The following is a 13,041-nucleotide window of genomic DNA, read 5'->3' as shown; positions in this document are numbered from 1 at the left end:
TTTGAGTCTCCCCATCTATGTACTACAGAACAACAAGCAGCAATTTATTGTTTCTGGAGCTGAGAATGCAGTATTTCAGCACATTTTAGATATGGGAAATACAAGGTCACCTCAGTCAATCACAGCAATGCAAAACACACTAAATAAAATGCTACTTGCACTGCTGTTATCTATATTCTTGCTCAGCACCCACTAATGCTGCAAAGTTACTCCACTGCTCAGAAAAAAGGTAAAACCAGGCTCTTTTGGAATGCAACATCACCTCCAGAACAATACTGAAGCTGACAAAAACTAACAAGTTCAATGCACAACTGCCATCGGGGTCCAGCAGTGAAAACTGACATGGCAGTTCTGTTGAGTGTCCTTTCTGCACATAACACGTGCATCAAATTGGGCTTCTGTTAGATGTACCAAGCAGTGGCACTTCATCTGCACAGTAAGAGATGCTCTGATGCTGATGAAAGTCAGGCTGAAAAGCGAGGAAGCAAATTGGACGTGTTAGGAAGCCATCCCTGATAAGGAAGTGCAGGTAACCTGAACTTCTTTCCAATGCTCCAGTCCTGAAAGATTGCCAAGAGCAGCTAAGCCAAAAATGGAACTTCCTACTAGGCTGAGCCTGTTTTACACAAACTCTAGACAGCCCAAAGCATTAAGAACCACTGTGTTCAGTGCTGCCTGTTTCAAAGCTAGCACATACCAGCAGCCCTCTCCAGCACTTACAGGTTTTGCCTCCATCAGAGCTTCATTTTACATAAACTTCTTAAACACCAGCAGCATTTTTGAAGCACTCTAAGTCTTTAGAGAGGCACTGTTAGTTTCTAATTAAAGAACGCTAGAGTGCAATTTTTTGTGATCTCACTTATTTTCTCTCCAACATTAAGGAAGTTTTAGCAGCTCATTTAACAGTCGGCTGAAGCTCTGGACAAAAATATCTTTTACCATAGATATTCTTCCATAAGCTAGAAGCTTGGGGTAGAAATCAAGTAGCAAATGGAAAAGTTGCAAGCAAAGGGAAAAAGGTGGTCAGAAGCAGCCATGCTGAAAGACAGCCCATCAGAAGCTAGATGAGAGGCATTTCTATTCAATCAAATTCTCAGGAAACACAACGTGCTCTTTTTAACACTTCCATAGACATAGTTCATCTCAAAACCCTTCCAGGCCTACACCAGCAGCAAAACCACCAGCTGGGAACCGTCTGTCCCTCCCACCTGTGTGACAATGTTAAGAAAGAAACTAACTGCTTGGTTTGGTGAGTTGTCTGTCTTAAGCTCCTTGTGGTTGGAGAACTGGATGTAGATGGGTTGGCTTCGAAGGACTGGAGTGACTGTGGTGTAGTAGTTTACCATGGTGTTGGCTGCCTCCTCTGTATTCATTTCTATGAAAGCCTACACAGAAAGTCAAATCAATCAATTCAGCACATTAGCAAAGCAGCTCACACTAGCAGACATGAATGCTTATCAGTAGCATGTGATTGATGAATTCAGAGGGAGCTTCTAGTTGAAATGAACAGCGTTTAATTTTCACAGCTGCACTCATAGGCCAGACTGACATTAATGCAACGTCCAACTCATCCTAAGATCTTTATGCTGCATATATCTGGGGGACTGGCAATGATAGAAGTGCCTGCTACAACACTGGAGTAGAGCAACAATCCAGACTCTCAACACTTACTACAATAAGCAGCTTTCCATACTTCTGCAAACCTACTCACTGTTTCAGACCTTTGTGGTCTTCTCTATTTCAGAAGAAAACCATAAGGAATTTTAGCAAGTCATCACATTAAGCACAGAGGTTGCTCTGTGCAATGCCCAATCGGAGGAACTGAATTCTACATCCCTTCGTGTCAGATGCCAGTATGTCAGACCACCCCCCTGCTGCCACGTGTAGCACAGCAACCAGATGTAAAAGAATACTGATGGGAAGGTTCAGCCTGCACTGCTATCCCACCAGCAGCTGCATGTGACATCACCAGCCAACGTAATAAACCAATAAGCATTACTTTTGGAGCAGCCCTTCCATGACATCACACTACACATCAGAGGCACGTTTTCATCACTAGGATTAAAGACACTGCAGTTGAAGCAATGATTAAAGTTGGCTTGCTTTTTAACTCCTTAATTTGTACAATTACAGTCACAAAGCTCACACACGCCTTCTGCATTATCCAGTGGTGCTTCAGCTTCACCCAGCTCATTTTTTTTCCCTATCTGGAAAGGTATCCTTAATATGCAAGGTTACAGTGGTGGTTACTCAACAACCAAACTGGCTGCAGTGAAAAAGGCCAACTCACAGCACTGTTGGCCAAGCCATTTACCTGGCCTGTAATCTACAAGAACAAGCATGATGCTAATTATAAATGACTACCAATAATTACGGACTCAGCCTGAAAATAATATTTTCTACAGCTCATGGGACAGCCACGGAAAAGTAAAACACAGCATGCAGAGGTTATCAATCCAAATGAGTCACAGTTGTTCTGACAACTCAGAGCTGCTTTACTGATGACAAACTCAAGTCTTTGTCAATCTCTGCTGTCACTTGTGGACACGGTACCTGGTTTTTGCCTTTCAGCATCAGAAGGTTGGTGACCTTGCCAAAAGGTAAGCCCAAAGAGATGACCTCAGCCTCCGTGACGTCACTGGGGAGCTTACGGACGTGGATCACTCTGGATGGGACCCCAGCACTTCTGCTGTCCCCTTTGAATTTTTTGCTGTCGTTTCCATTAGCTGTAAATAAAACAAAACAAGCAGCTGCTCATTAGGGTGAGTTTGATGAACAAACACACAATCAGTACTTCTGATGTGCACCTTGTGCTCCCTGTCCACTTATTTCTATTACAGAGAAAATCTATTGTCTAATTTAACCTGAGTCTGAACATAGTTTTACTCCTTTTCAGACTACATGAATGTGAGTGATGGAGCTGAATGTCACTGCAATGGAACACACTCTCCAGTGGCCATTTTGCAGCACGCAGATTCCCAGACACATTTCTACTGCTTAATTCCAATCCCTTATTTCAGATGCTGCTTTATTTCTCTTCACTCCAGCACTCTTAGCAATGAAGCACATTTCATGACGTCCTTCTCAAACAATTATTATAACAATAAATACAACCCAACGTTTTAGATCTGCTGGATTACATCTGTGGCACTATCAGACAGCTGATAGGGTCTGGCAGAGCAAAACCAGGGGCTCAAAAGAGAACAGCAGCTCAAGGTAAGATAATTCAAAGCACTGATGAGCACATTAGGCAAAATTCTGTTCTGGTGGGATCGCTGACCTCTAGATGGTGTCAGACTCCTGGAATAAACAACAGCAGTTTGCTACATATGGCCAAAATAATCCTATGTGAAACACAACTGTGTTTCAAGGACACCAGTTTGCAGCAAAACTTATTTTATGACTGTAAAATCATTAGAACAAATGTTTTGAAGCAAATTTTTTCAGTTTGCAAACAAGGTGCAAGGCAGGAGTTTATTGTTCAGCAGCATCTTACAAAGACCTAGTAAGTATTAGAAATATATATTTTTTAAATGTAAAAATATATATTAAAAACCAAAATCAGACCTCCTGATAGTATCTGCAATATCCATCAATTGCTATTCTTTTCTTATAGGCAGTATTACCTGCAGAAGAGGCGTTGCTGCTCATGATAAAGGGTCCGTTAGTAACACAAGTAGAGAAAAGCTCGTCAGATCCCCGCTGGAAGAGAAAAGAAGAAAGGTAAACTGACAGCATTTCTACTGAAATCCGCTGTTTTCAGAACACCTGAATAGAACAACTGATATTAAGGTGTAGAGAAGCTGAACAGAAGCGCAAGTGAAAATATACTGACAGTCAACCTCATCACCATCAATTAAATATAAGTAAGATCCAATTTGGTAACTGAATAGCACTATCCAACGGCTCTGTTGAGGTAAACGCCAGGAATCTCAGGAGCTGAAGCATTGCTGAGTTGTCTGAAGCCAGTGTTGAGCATTGAGCACACTGATATTCACTGCTTCCTAATAAATATAACCATAGTTCTGATTGGTGTCAGACTGATTTTCATTCTTTAAGGTTAAGCTTGAGCACTGGGAGTTGATCTGAAATAGCAAAGCAGATAGCTGGCATCTATTCATTAGTACGTTTTTAATGCCATTCATTAAGATTAGACCAATTATTTTACTGTGGGCTACCAAGACTAGAGGAAGTCTTAAGCAAAAGGCAATTTGTGACTTGATGATGAGATAAAGATGCCATTCTCCAGTGAAAATGGGATGACAACGTGGAGATATTAAGAAATAGATGGAACTCTCCCCCTCTTCCTCCCCCAAGAAAAAAAAGGGAAAGAAGAAAATGAAGCTCCTTGAAGAAAGCTACTCTAAGATGTAGATAAGTAGAATCACATAGGATGATGTGTATTATCAGACCACAGGGCTGTTTTCCAGCCACAGTCCTCAGAACAGCAGCAGTATCTTCCACAGGGCAATAGCACAGCAACACCTCAGCAAACACTTCAACCAAAGGACTGAGCATTCTGAAGCTGAGAAACAAGCACCACAGGTACAAGGTTTGTGACCACATCCTCCCTTGCCTCTGCCAGGACTTCCACACTGAAGTCAACACAGCTACTTGCAGAGTAGAATAGCAAAGCATCTCCCTTTGGTTTTCCAGTGCAGCATCACGTCTTACAGAGCTTATTTAACCAAAACTCCCAAAAGGGCTCCTACCAGAATCACTCTGTCCAAGCAAACTGATACTACACAACTAATAGACATGCATTTATTTATTCTAGGCCTTCTGCTACCTGCAGGCAAGGTGTAATTCCATCTATTCTCACACCTGCACTGCTCTCCCTTCATTCCCTGAGAACAACACCGAGTGGCTCTGAGAGCACTGCACACAACTTCAGCTCATTACAGCATTCCCTGTGAGCCAAATGATCTGAACTGACCAGAACTAATCTAAACTAAGAAGGTTGAAAAAAGGCACCACTATGACAAACATTACATTTCATTACTACTTAGCACAAGCTATACTTAAAATCAGTAAGAATTTCAAACAATTATGCACAGGACCTCAAAGCTCACTGTGAGCACAAGCCAAACAAGTAAATTCAGCACCCAAAAGCAGCTTTTTCTAATTTCCAAATTATTTTACATAGCAGTGTCACAGCAGAAGACCCCAGCAGCAGTAGGAAATAAAGCCCAGCCCTGCCTTCACTCCCACCCAGGCACTCCAATGGAAACTGCCAGGATGCTATTCCTCCCCCACCCAGTATCTGCTGGCACCTGCAGTAACACGACCTGCACAGCAACAGGAGCTCTGCTGGCTGCACTGGGAACAGGTCAGGAAAGTAGGTCACACACGGAGCCCAGCACACTGAATTACAGACAGGAGATTGACTTTTTTCTTCTTCAGATCCTGAATTTCTTGTCTGACTGCTCGGTGCTGCTCTTCAAAGCTGAGCTCGAGGACTTTGATGTACTGAATAGGTGAAATTGGGGCAGGTTCCAATGCCATGCTTCATGTGCTGCTGCTGGTCACCTGCACAGCACTGACCTGGTCCTGCAAAGGCAAGAAGCACCCATGGCAATGTCACCTAACAAACTCATAATGAGCAATGGCCCTTTTAACAGTCGCTGTAATTAGCACTGGGATTTCTGAGCGCAAGCAAGAGGCAAGCTGGTTGTTGCACACCCAGCCCTGGTGGCCCTGCACAGAAGTGCCAGAGAACAAGCTTAGGAGAGAACAGGCCACAGCTGGGGTGACACTAGGCAGTCGGTGCAGGGAAGTCCTCACCAGAAGGAAACCCCACCAGCTGCTGCCTTTTCCTCTGCATTTCTTCCTTCATTGGTGCTGCTGGGACTCTCCTAACTGCAAGTCTCTGTTGGCGGATGCTTTCTGGAATAACTTACTGCCTGAGGTAAACTGAAGACAGAGCTCCATCCATCCGCACTCCATGGTAGGAACATCAGTGGGACTCCCAGCAGCTGCCTTTACAGTTGCAGTGATTGCCAAGAGGTCTTTTATTCTTTAAAACTGTGTTATAAATAAACTCAAATGCCCCATACAAAGCAATGCGTTGCTCCAGACCCAGAAGAAACAAATCAAGTCTGGTTGTTTCAGAAGATGAGCTTCTTGCCAGCACCATCTCCCTTGGGGATTCTGAGCACTACTGAAAAGGCTAGTAACAAAAAGTGCAGATCCTGATCTATTTAATGTTTTTACTCCTTTCTTTCTTTGAGGGCAGAACTCTTTGAGCCATAAGGAAGGAAGGAGGTGAGCACACAGCTGTGTGGGTGCTGAGCTGCTGGCCAGCACTCCTCTCTGCCTTTGTATTCCCAAGCACCTGGGAGAAGCCCAGTTGTGCCACACATCAGCCAACTCTTCACATTAAAATCAGCCACCCCACTCACAGATGTTAATTCACACTGACATTTCTGCTCAGCTCATTCTATCGCAGCTGGTATTTTTTACAGAGAGATTAACAGAAACAACACTATGCTAACACAGTAACACTGCTCTGCATAAATCCATCAGCTCAGTTAACAAACCTCTTCCTGTTTACAGGAAAAAATACCATCTTTAAAGCTGCGTTGCCAAACCTTACCTAGTCCAGGAGAAGGCTGTTTCCAGCACCAGCAGCACCAATTAGACACACTCTGCTGACAGGTAAAGCATTGCCTGGGAGTGTTGCTATGACAGCAACCTCCTTCTGTCCTCAGCACACAGCTATGGAGGGCCTGTTGCTCAAGCTGCATTAAATTAATGCAACACTCCTGCTCCATGTGGGCTCATTATCAATATTTCAGCTCCCTTTCATGAATTAGACAAGGGAAACCTGCTGCAAGGCAGAATGCCAGCGTTCCCTATTTTTCCAGGTTACATTCTCAACCACCCCCCAAACCCTAAGCCACTTTTTGACTTTAAAAGCACATTTTAACAACTAAGTTGCAAGAATTTCAAATTAGCCTCTGCTTTCACAGCTTAAAAACCAATATTTAGCTCATAACACACTAACCACCTGCCTCACTCTCCCTAGGATTACAGCTAAACTTCACCGTGGTTGGGAAGGAAGAAAGGCACACCTAGGAACTCTACAGAAATGTCCAGCTGCCCAACGTAACCCTTTAGCCACTCTATGTCCTGTCATTCATTTCACATTACAACAAACCAACCACATTCTGCCAGTGCAAAACCTTAACATATCCACACAGTGATCAAAGCAAGAACCTAAAGATCAACAGTTGATATTTGTACGTGCTGACAGCCACCAGAAGATAAGTCTTACTGGCAGAAAGCAGCACAAAAATTACTAGAAAAGGAGACAGGGGAAGACACCCATCATGGGAAGGCCAGCACAAGCTACTAGCTGGCCAAGAAGAATATATATATATATATTCAGCATCCCTTTGAACGCCCTCTCCAGCCCTGCAAGTCTGCCCAATCAGCATCTACTTATACTACGTGCTTCCTAAAATCATGCAGATTTTGGACCCTGTAAGAGACCACCATAATAACTTTCACACACAATTACCCAAACCCTTTTTTGCTCTGCTAAAAGTACAGGAGAGTCTCAGAGCACAGAAAGAATTGGGCATCTCCAAAGTGTGTTTCAAAGGCTTCACATGAGCTCAGTCCCAAAGGAGCAGAAGAATGCACACTTTTGAGACTCTAATCTCTCTGCAAAGGAGCTGGTAACGAAAATCCAGTCCAGTGACCTCATTCACACACATTTTTAGTTACATTCCAGTGTTTTCTGCTGAGATTCAAGAGATAGGAATGGAGATAAATTTCAACTACTAGGAAGAATGGTGCAAGTTTTCCTCATCTCCCACAGGAGCCTCAGTCAAAGCAAGGCTCACTTCTACCCCCTATGCTCCTTTTTCCCCTCCTGCCTCCAGTATTCTTTACTTATTTCATGGTAGAGCAGCAAGAAAAATACCAGATTCTTATTTGTGCGTGAAAATACTTCTGGAGAACACATGATAAAAGCACATCCTCCTTCAAAGGAGGAGATTTAAGATTAGTACAGAGCAACTGAGGCCTGCAGCCTGTTTCATGGCTGTGAGGTGAGCCACGGCATTGCACCATGCAGTGGTTCTCAGCTGTAACTGCATCTCCCACAGATGGGACATCATCCAATCAGACCCAAAAACAAGAGCTGGGGGGGAATCCAGCCCACTCAGTGGCTCCTGGCTGATTTTCATGCACTGATTCAAATGCAGAAACCCCTGGAACACCTGCAAGTTAAATCCAGCCACGTGCTACGTGGGCATTAGCACACTTAGATTTCAAGCACTACTTAAAAACTCTGCTCATTTGGGGACACCAAACACCCAGCACCTTTAACTCAGAGTCTTTTAAATTGCTACAGCCCCACTTCTGTCTGGGCCACAGTCAGTGTAATAGCCATCCATAAGAGCCAGCATGCTGAACTTCCCAGTAAGCCTCACGTTGACATACTGGGTCCACACATTTCTCAGCATCCTGGAAACCAGATTTGTTGGTCGTAGCATTGCATACAACTTGGCACTCAGAAAGCCTGTTTTCCTACAGTACAAACTGTCACAACACCTGCTACAATGCCTATGGGAACTCCAATCTATACATACATATGAGACACCAGAAACTTCAGCACGACATTAAGCAACTGCTGCCACAACCCGAGGTGGGGTTTGGCAACAGCATGCCTCAGCTCAGGCACACAGCAGCTTTACAAAGCCAGATCCTTCACCCCCTCATCACATCAGCCCCTCCCTGACTTTCTTTCTCAGCCTTAGCTGCTATGGAGACACTTCATGAAACAAACCTGCCCTCTGAGCAAATAAAAGGTGTGGCCATTGCAAATAGCTCTAAAATTCCTAAACGGCAAACGCTGCAGCAATGCAGTCATTCTTGCTTTGTAGGACAGCACACACCCAGGCTTTATGATCCACTGTTCCCAAGTTGAAACTTAACTAGCAGTCAGCCTTGAGCTCCTCTAATCGTTACAGCAGAGCAGACAGGTTCTCCATAAAGCTGAACACAAACACCAGCACACAAACACTGCTGGATGAATCACTTTGGAACAGATGGAAGCGATGAAGGAATATTTGGTGACCTAACCCATAAGCCAGCAAACTGAGCATGCAGGTTCAGAAAGAACCCCACACTAATTCAATCTCTTCCAAATCATTATTGTGTAACAACCAGAAACTGCTTCGGCACAGACCAAGCAATTACACTGAGATTACCACAACACACGCTGAACTAAGAGCAGAGCTTGATGAGTTTTCATGCAAAGCTTAGCAGACAGCTGTAGGAGAGCCCCACGGAGGTAGAAATTAAACTACATTCGCTCTTCCTCACCACGTTTGTCATCACCTCACTAGCAAGTGTGCATCTCCGCCCCTTCCAAGTGCACACAGCTTCAGCTTGTTTCCACATAGTGTTGTGGATGCAGAGTGAAGAACTGCTTTAGGCAGCTCTGACAGCTGATAAGCCTCTGATAACAACCTTGCTTACCACCTGCACTTCAACCCATAGCTTTAAATCCTGCTAATAAAGAATTCAGGCAGTTTCATAACCCACCATTGCTCACTGCTTGCCTCTGCACAGGACAGTCACCTACGAACTGCACACAGGTGCACAAAAGCAGACTTTGCACAGCAGATCACCCAGATGAGATGGAGCACTTCCTCCCCCCACCGTGTGCTGCAGCCATGTGCCCTACATGTGTGATCACGCCTGTTGCAGGCAGGCCACAAGAGCCAGCTTGTTGCAGCCTCTCACTAAAGCCATAGGAGAGGACTGGAATTTCCTCACAGCATTCTTGGCTCGCTGCCTGAAGCCATAATTACTGTTCCCATGGCAAAAATCCTTGCTTGACCACAAATCACTTCTATGCAAGCAGTCTGTATCACACTCCAGCAAACCCCATTTTAAAAATTAACTTCTCAGATGCCACAAAAGTGTACTGTATTTTTTTTTCCTTGAAGTGTCAGCTTTTGAAGAGAGCTCAATTTAACAGAGAAATAAGGATTGTTCAGCATTTGCAGCAACATTTTTTAATTGAAATGCAACTTTAAAGAATGATGATATATCATAGTTCACACTCTGTCAGTCCTGCTTAGAGACAGTGCCCAGACCAGGCCCAGCACCTTCATGTCCAAGTACTGTGCCCCCATCTAAAGGAGATGCTTCCTTCCTTCCCAGATATTAAATCATGGACAGATGTGAGACTCAAGTCACGTGTTTCCAATCTACAGGACAATCCAGAAGTCCATGCATCAAGAGCCCTGTAACAGAACTGTAATGAGTTTCTAAACAAGTTGACATATTTCAGACTGAAGAGCATGAGGATTTGGAGGAATGGGAATTCCCAGGAATGGCCACAGTTATCACCTAATGGAAACAGGGGCATCAGGCAGCAAGCACTCAGGTATTCAGCCACGAGAACACCTGGGAACTTCAGTTACAGAACATAAATACAACACAGATCTCCGAGTTGTGAACACAGATGTGTGTCAGGATTCATAACACGTGAAAGATGGGAAAAAATCCTACAAAAAGTGCCCATACCCACCTCTAAAACAAGGCAGAGCAAACATACACATTTCTACAAAGCCTTCCATTTCAAAGCTGGACTGTAGTAACCCAGAACATCTTATAGCAGGGAGACAACCAAGAGGTCGTTGTTGTAAATCATTCCTGACAGTTTGCTCAGCAGTGTTTTTGGGTTACAGACACTTTCCCTACTGGTTCAAGAAGTCTCCAGCTTTGGGATATTTCAGTCACACCAAGAACATCTAAAAAGGTGCCCAGTGTTCTGTCATCAACAAAACAGAGAGCTCACAGCTTTCAAGACTCATCTCCTAACGCCTTAAGGAACTTGACAGAATGGTGTTCCTACCTTCTCTGCACATACATAGTAAAAATGAGTCAGTTTACACCCCAGGCCAAGAACACTTTTCCAGGTGAAGCACTCACATCCAGCCTAGGAGCTCAGCCAGCAAGCCTGTGAACACAGCTAGAAACGCTTTATAAAGCCAGCAGATCACTAAACTGCAGCTACACATTACGGTAAGTTATCAAGCAATTACAAGGAACATCTGCTTCTGAATGGGGGAGGAGGGGAAAAAAAAAATCAGTTAATCCTCAAAGCGATTTCAGCGATGCCCCAGGGGTCAGAAAAATGACACCAGAACAACAGAGCTCTATCAATGTCGTTATTGTAGCAGAGAAGACTGAAATGTTTCTGTGATGTTACAGAAACCTTCTGCAGTCCTTCCAACTGCTTTCTGGCAAACCAAAGGAAAGCAGATGGAAATAGAAGCACTAAAGAAGCAACAGCAGCATCACAAAGAGCTGTAGCCAATGAGGTTTAATGGTTACCACTGAGATAAGTGCTCTCAACAAGCAATTGATTACACAACTTGGTGTTGAGCTGCCTGCATCTCACTCCGTGCACACAGCACTAAGAGAAGCCCTCGCTTTGATGTTGCAGACAAGATTTTAACCCACCTACAAGCAAAATCCACAATAAGAATGAAGTGTTACAGTTTACCATTAGACAACACAACTTCTGTTACATAAGCTACACTGACATACTCAGCGACTTGTGCAAGCAATCAGATAACATGGCTGTATCAGAAAATGTTTTTAAGAACTTACCTTTATCAAGATGTTTCAACTTCCCTTTTTGCTCTGAGATCCGATTCAACCATTTCAACCCTCCCCTTCCCTGCCTTAACACACAGCTTCATTTTCAGTGCACTTCTCCACTCTCTGCCCCAGTGCCCAAACAGCACAGAGGCTGTTACAGCTCCATCCTGTGCTAGGAGTGAAAGCACGAGCTCAGGATTTCTCCCAGCCCTCACTGTAACCACCTGACTGCTCTGTGCTCCACAGACAGAACCATGAGGCATGCAATACCACATCCTGAAGCTTTTCAAGATGGACTGAGAAGACTACAATTACAGTTTCAGAAGCTTCTTAGTCACATTTAACTGCGTAGAAGCGTCGCTTAAAGCTGCAGATTAACAGATGCAACATTAATTCCAATTTAGGGGGCTTCAACCTAGATTAATCACATTACTCAGAGTGGTGGTCAAGAGACTGCTTGCTTTACTTTGTGAAGTAGCTATGAACTATTAGCCAGCTGTACTGCCCGTCCTCTAGTTTCCCCTCCTCCTCCTTCAGTGGAAGCTCAGCTCCTTGCAGCAGCTCAGTGCTGGTTGAGAACGCCATGCTGTCACTGTGATTGATTCAGATTTCAGACCATCATACTGCAAAAGTGGAACAACCTTGCCCCTACAAGCTGCTGAAGAGATCTCCTTCATGTTTCACACTCCTCAGAAACCCTGGAGCACTCACACACACACACACACACACACACCAGTGCTTACAGCACTCACATCCAGTTCTGTATTCTCAATATTACAACTATTTGCTTTCTAGGAGCAAATTCTCTCTAATACCTCTCCTCCACTTTGCACAGACCCACCAGAGCTCGCACCACACCAGCTCAGCTCCCTTCCACATCAGCCCTATCTCACACTGCATCACTCCACCAGCTATTTGAGCTGACACATATCTCTGTTCCTTATAATGAAGATAGTAACACAGCCACAAAGCTGCACGATCGTTCCTCTGAAGGCCAACATCCACATCCATGCACTACCAAATAAGAACCAGCAGGGCTGAACTGCCGTGACCCTGATCCCAGAACATTACCTACCATGTTCACTAAGGAAAATAAAAAGCCCTTAATACACCAAGGAGAGCCAATCTGTCCCACACATTCCAGTTCAGCATTTCAGAGGAATGTGCTTTATCCTGTGAACACTGCAGCTATTACCGAGCAGCACAGATAAGGAGGCTCCTGTCAGCACTTTAGTTTCAGGGCTAGGTCTGCACTTTCAAAACCTGAGACTGGAGGGTAAAGGTTATATTTACTGTACTCACAGGAGATAGAAATCAGCAGCTAAATACTCCATTTTGTGGCAGAAGGGGAATTCTAAAGAGAAAGGACCAATTTCTCCATTGAGAACCATTATCTAGCACACATAACAA

At 44.1% G+C, this 13,041-nt stretch overlaps 1 protein-coding gene across 1 annotated transcript; it reads right to left on the bottom strand.

Moving 5' to 3' along the window:
* LOC104914690 (polypyrimidine tract-binding protein 1-like) lies at positions 1 to 12,728 on the bottom strand. Its single transcript, XM_010724917.3, has 4 exons — positions 12,707 to 12,728; positions 3,627 to 3,702; positions 2,554 to 2,726; positions 1 to 1,385 (listed from the first exon to the last, which is right to left on the bottom strand). Exons 1-4 carry the CDS (start codon positions 12,707 to 12,709, stop codon positions 1,161 to 1,163), a joined length of 477 nt encoding a protein of 158 aa, XP_010723219.1. The 5' UTR covers positions 12,710 to 12,728; the 3' UTR covers positions 1 to 1,160.
* Positions 12,729 to 13,041: the final 313 nt, after the last annotated feature.

Source organism: Meleagris gallopavo, chromosome 30 (assembly GCF_000146605.3).
Source record: "Meleagris gallopavo isolate NT-WF06-2002-E0010 breed Aviagen turkey brand Nicholas breeding stock chromosome 30, Turkey_5.1, whole genome shotgun sequence".
In the NCBI taxonomy this organism is placed as follows: Eukaryota; Metazoa; Chordata; class Aves; order Galliformes; family Phasianidae; genus Meleagris; species Meleagris gallopavo.
This window is presented reverse-complemented; position numbering and strand designations above follow the sequence as displayed.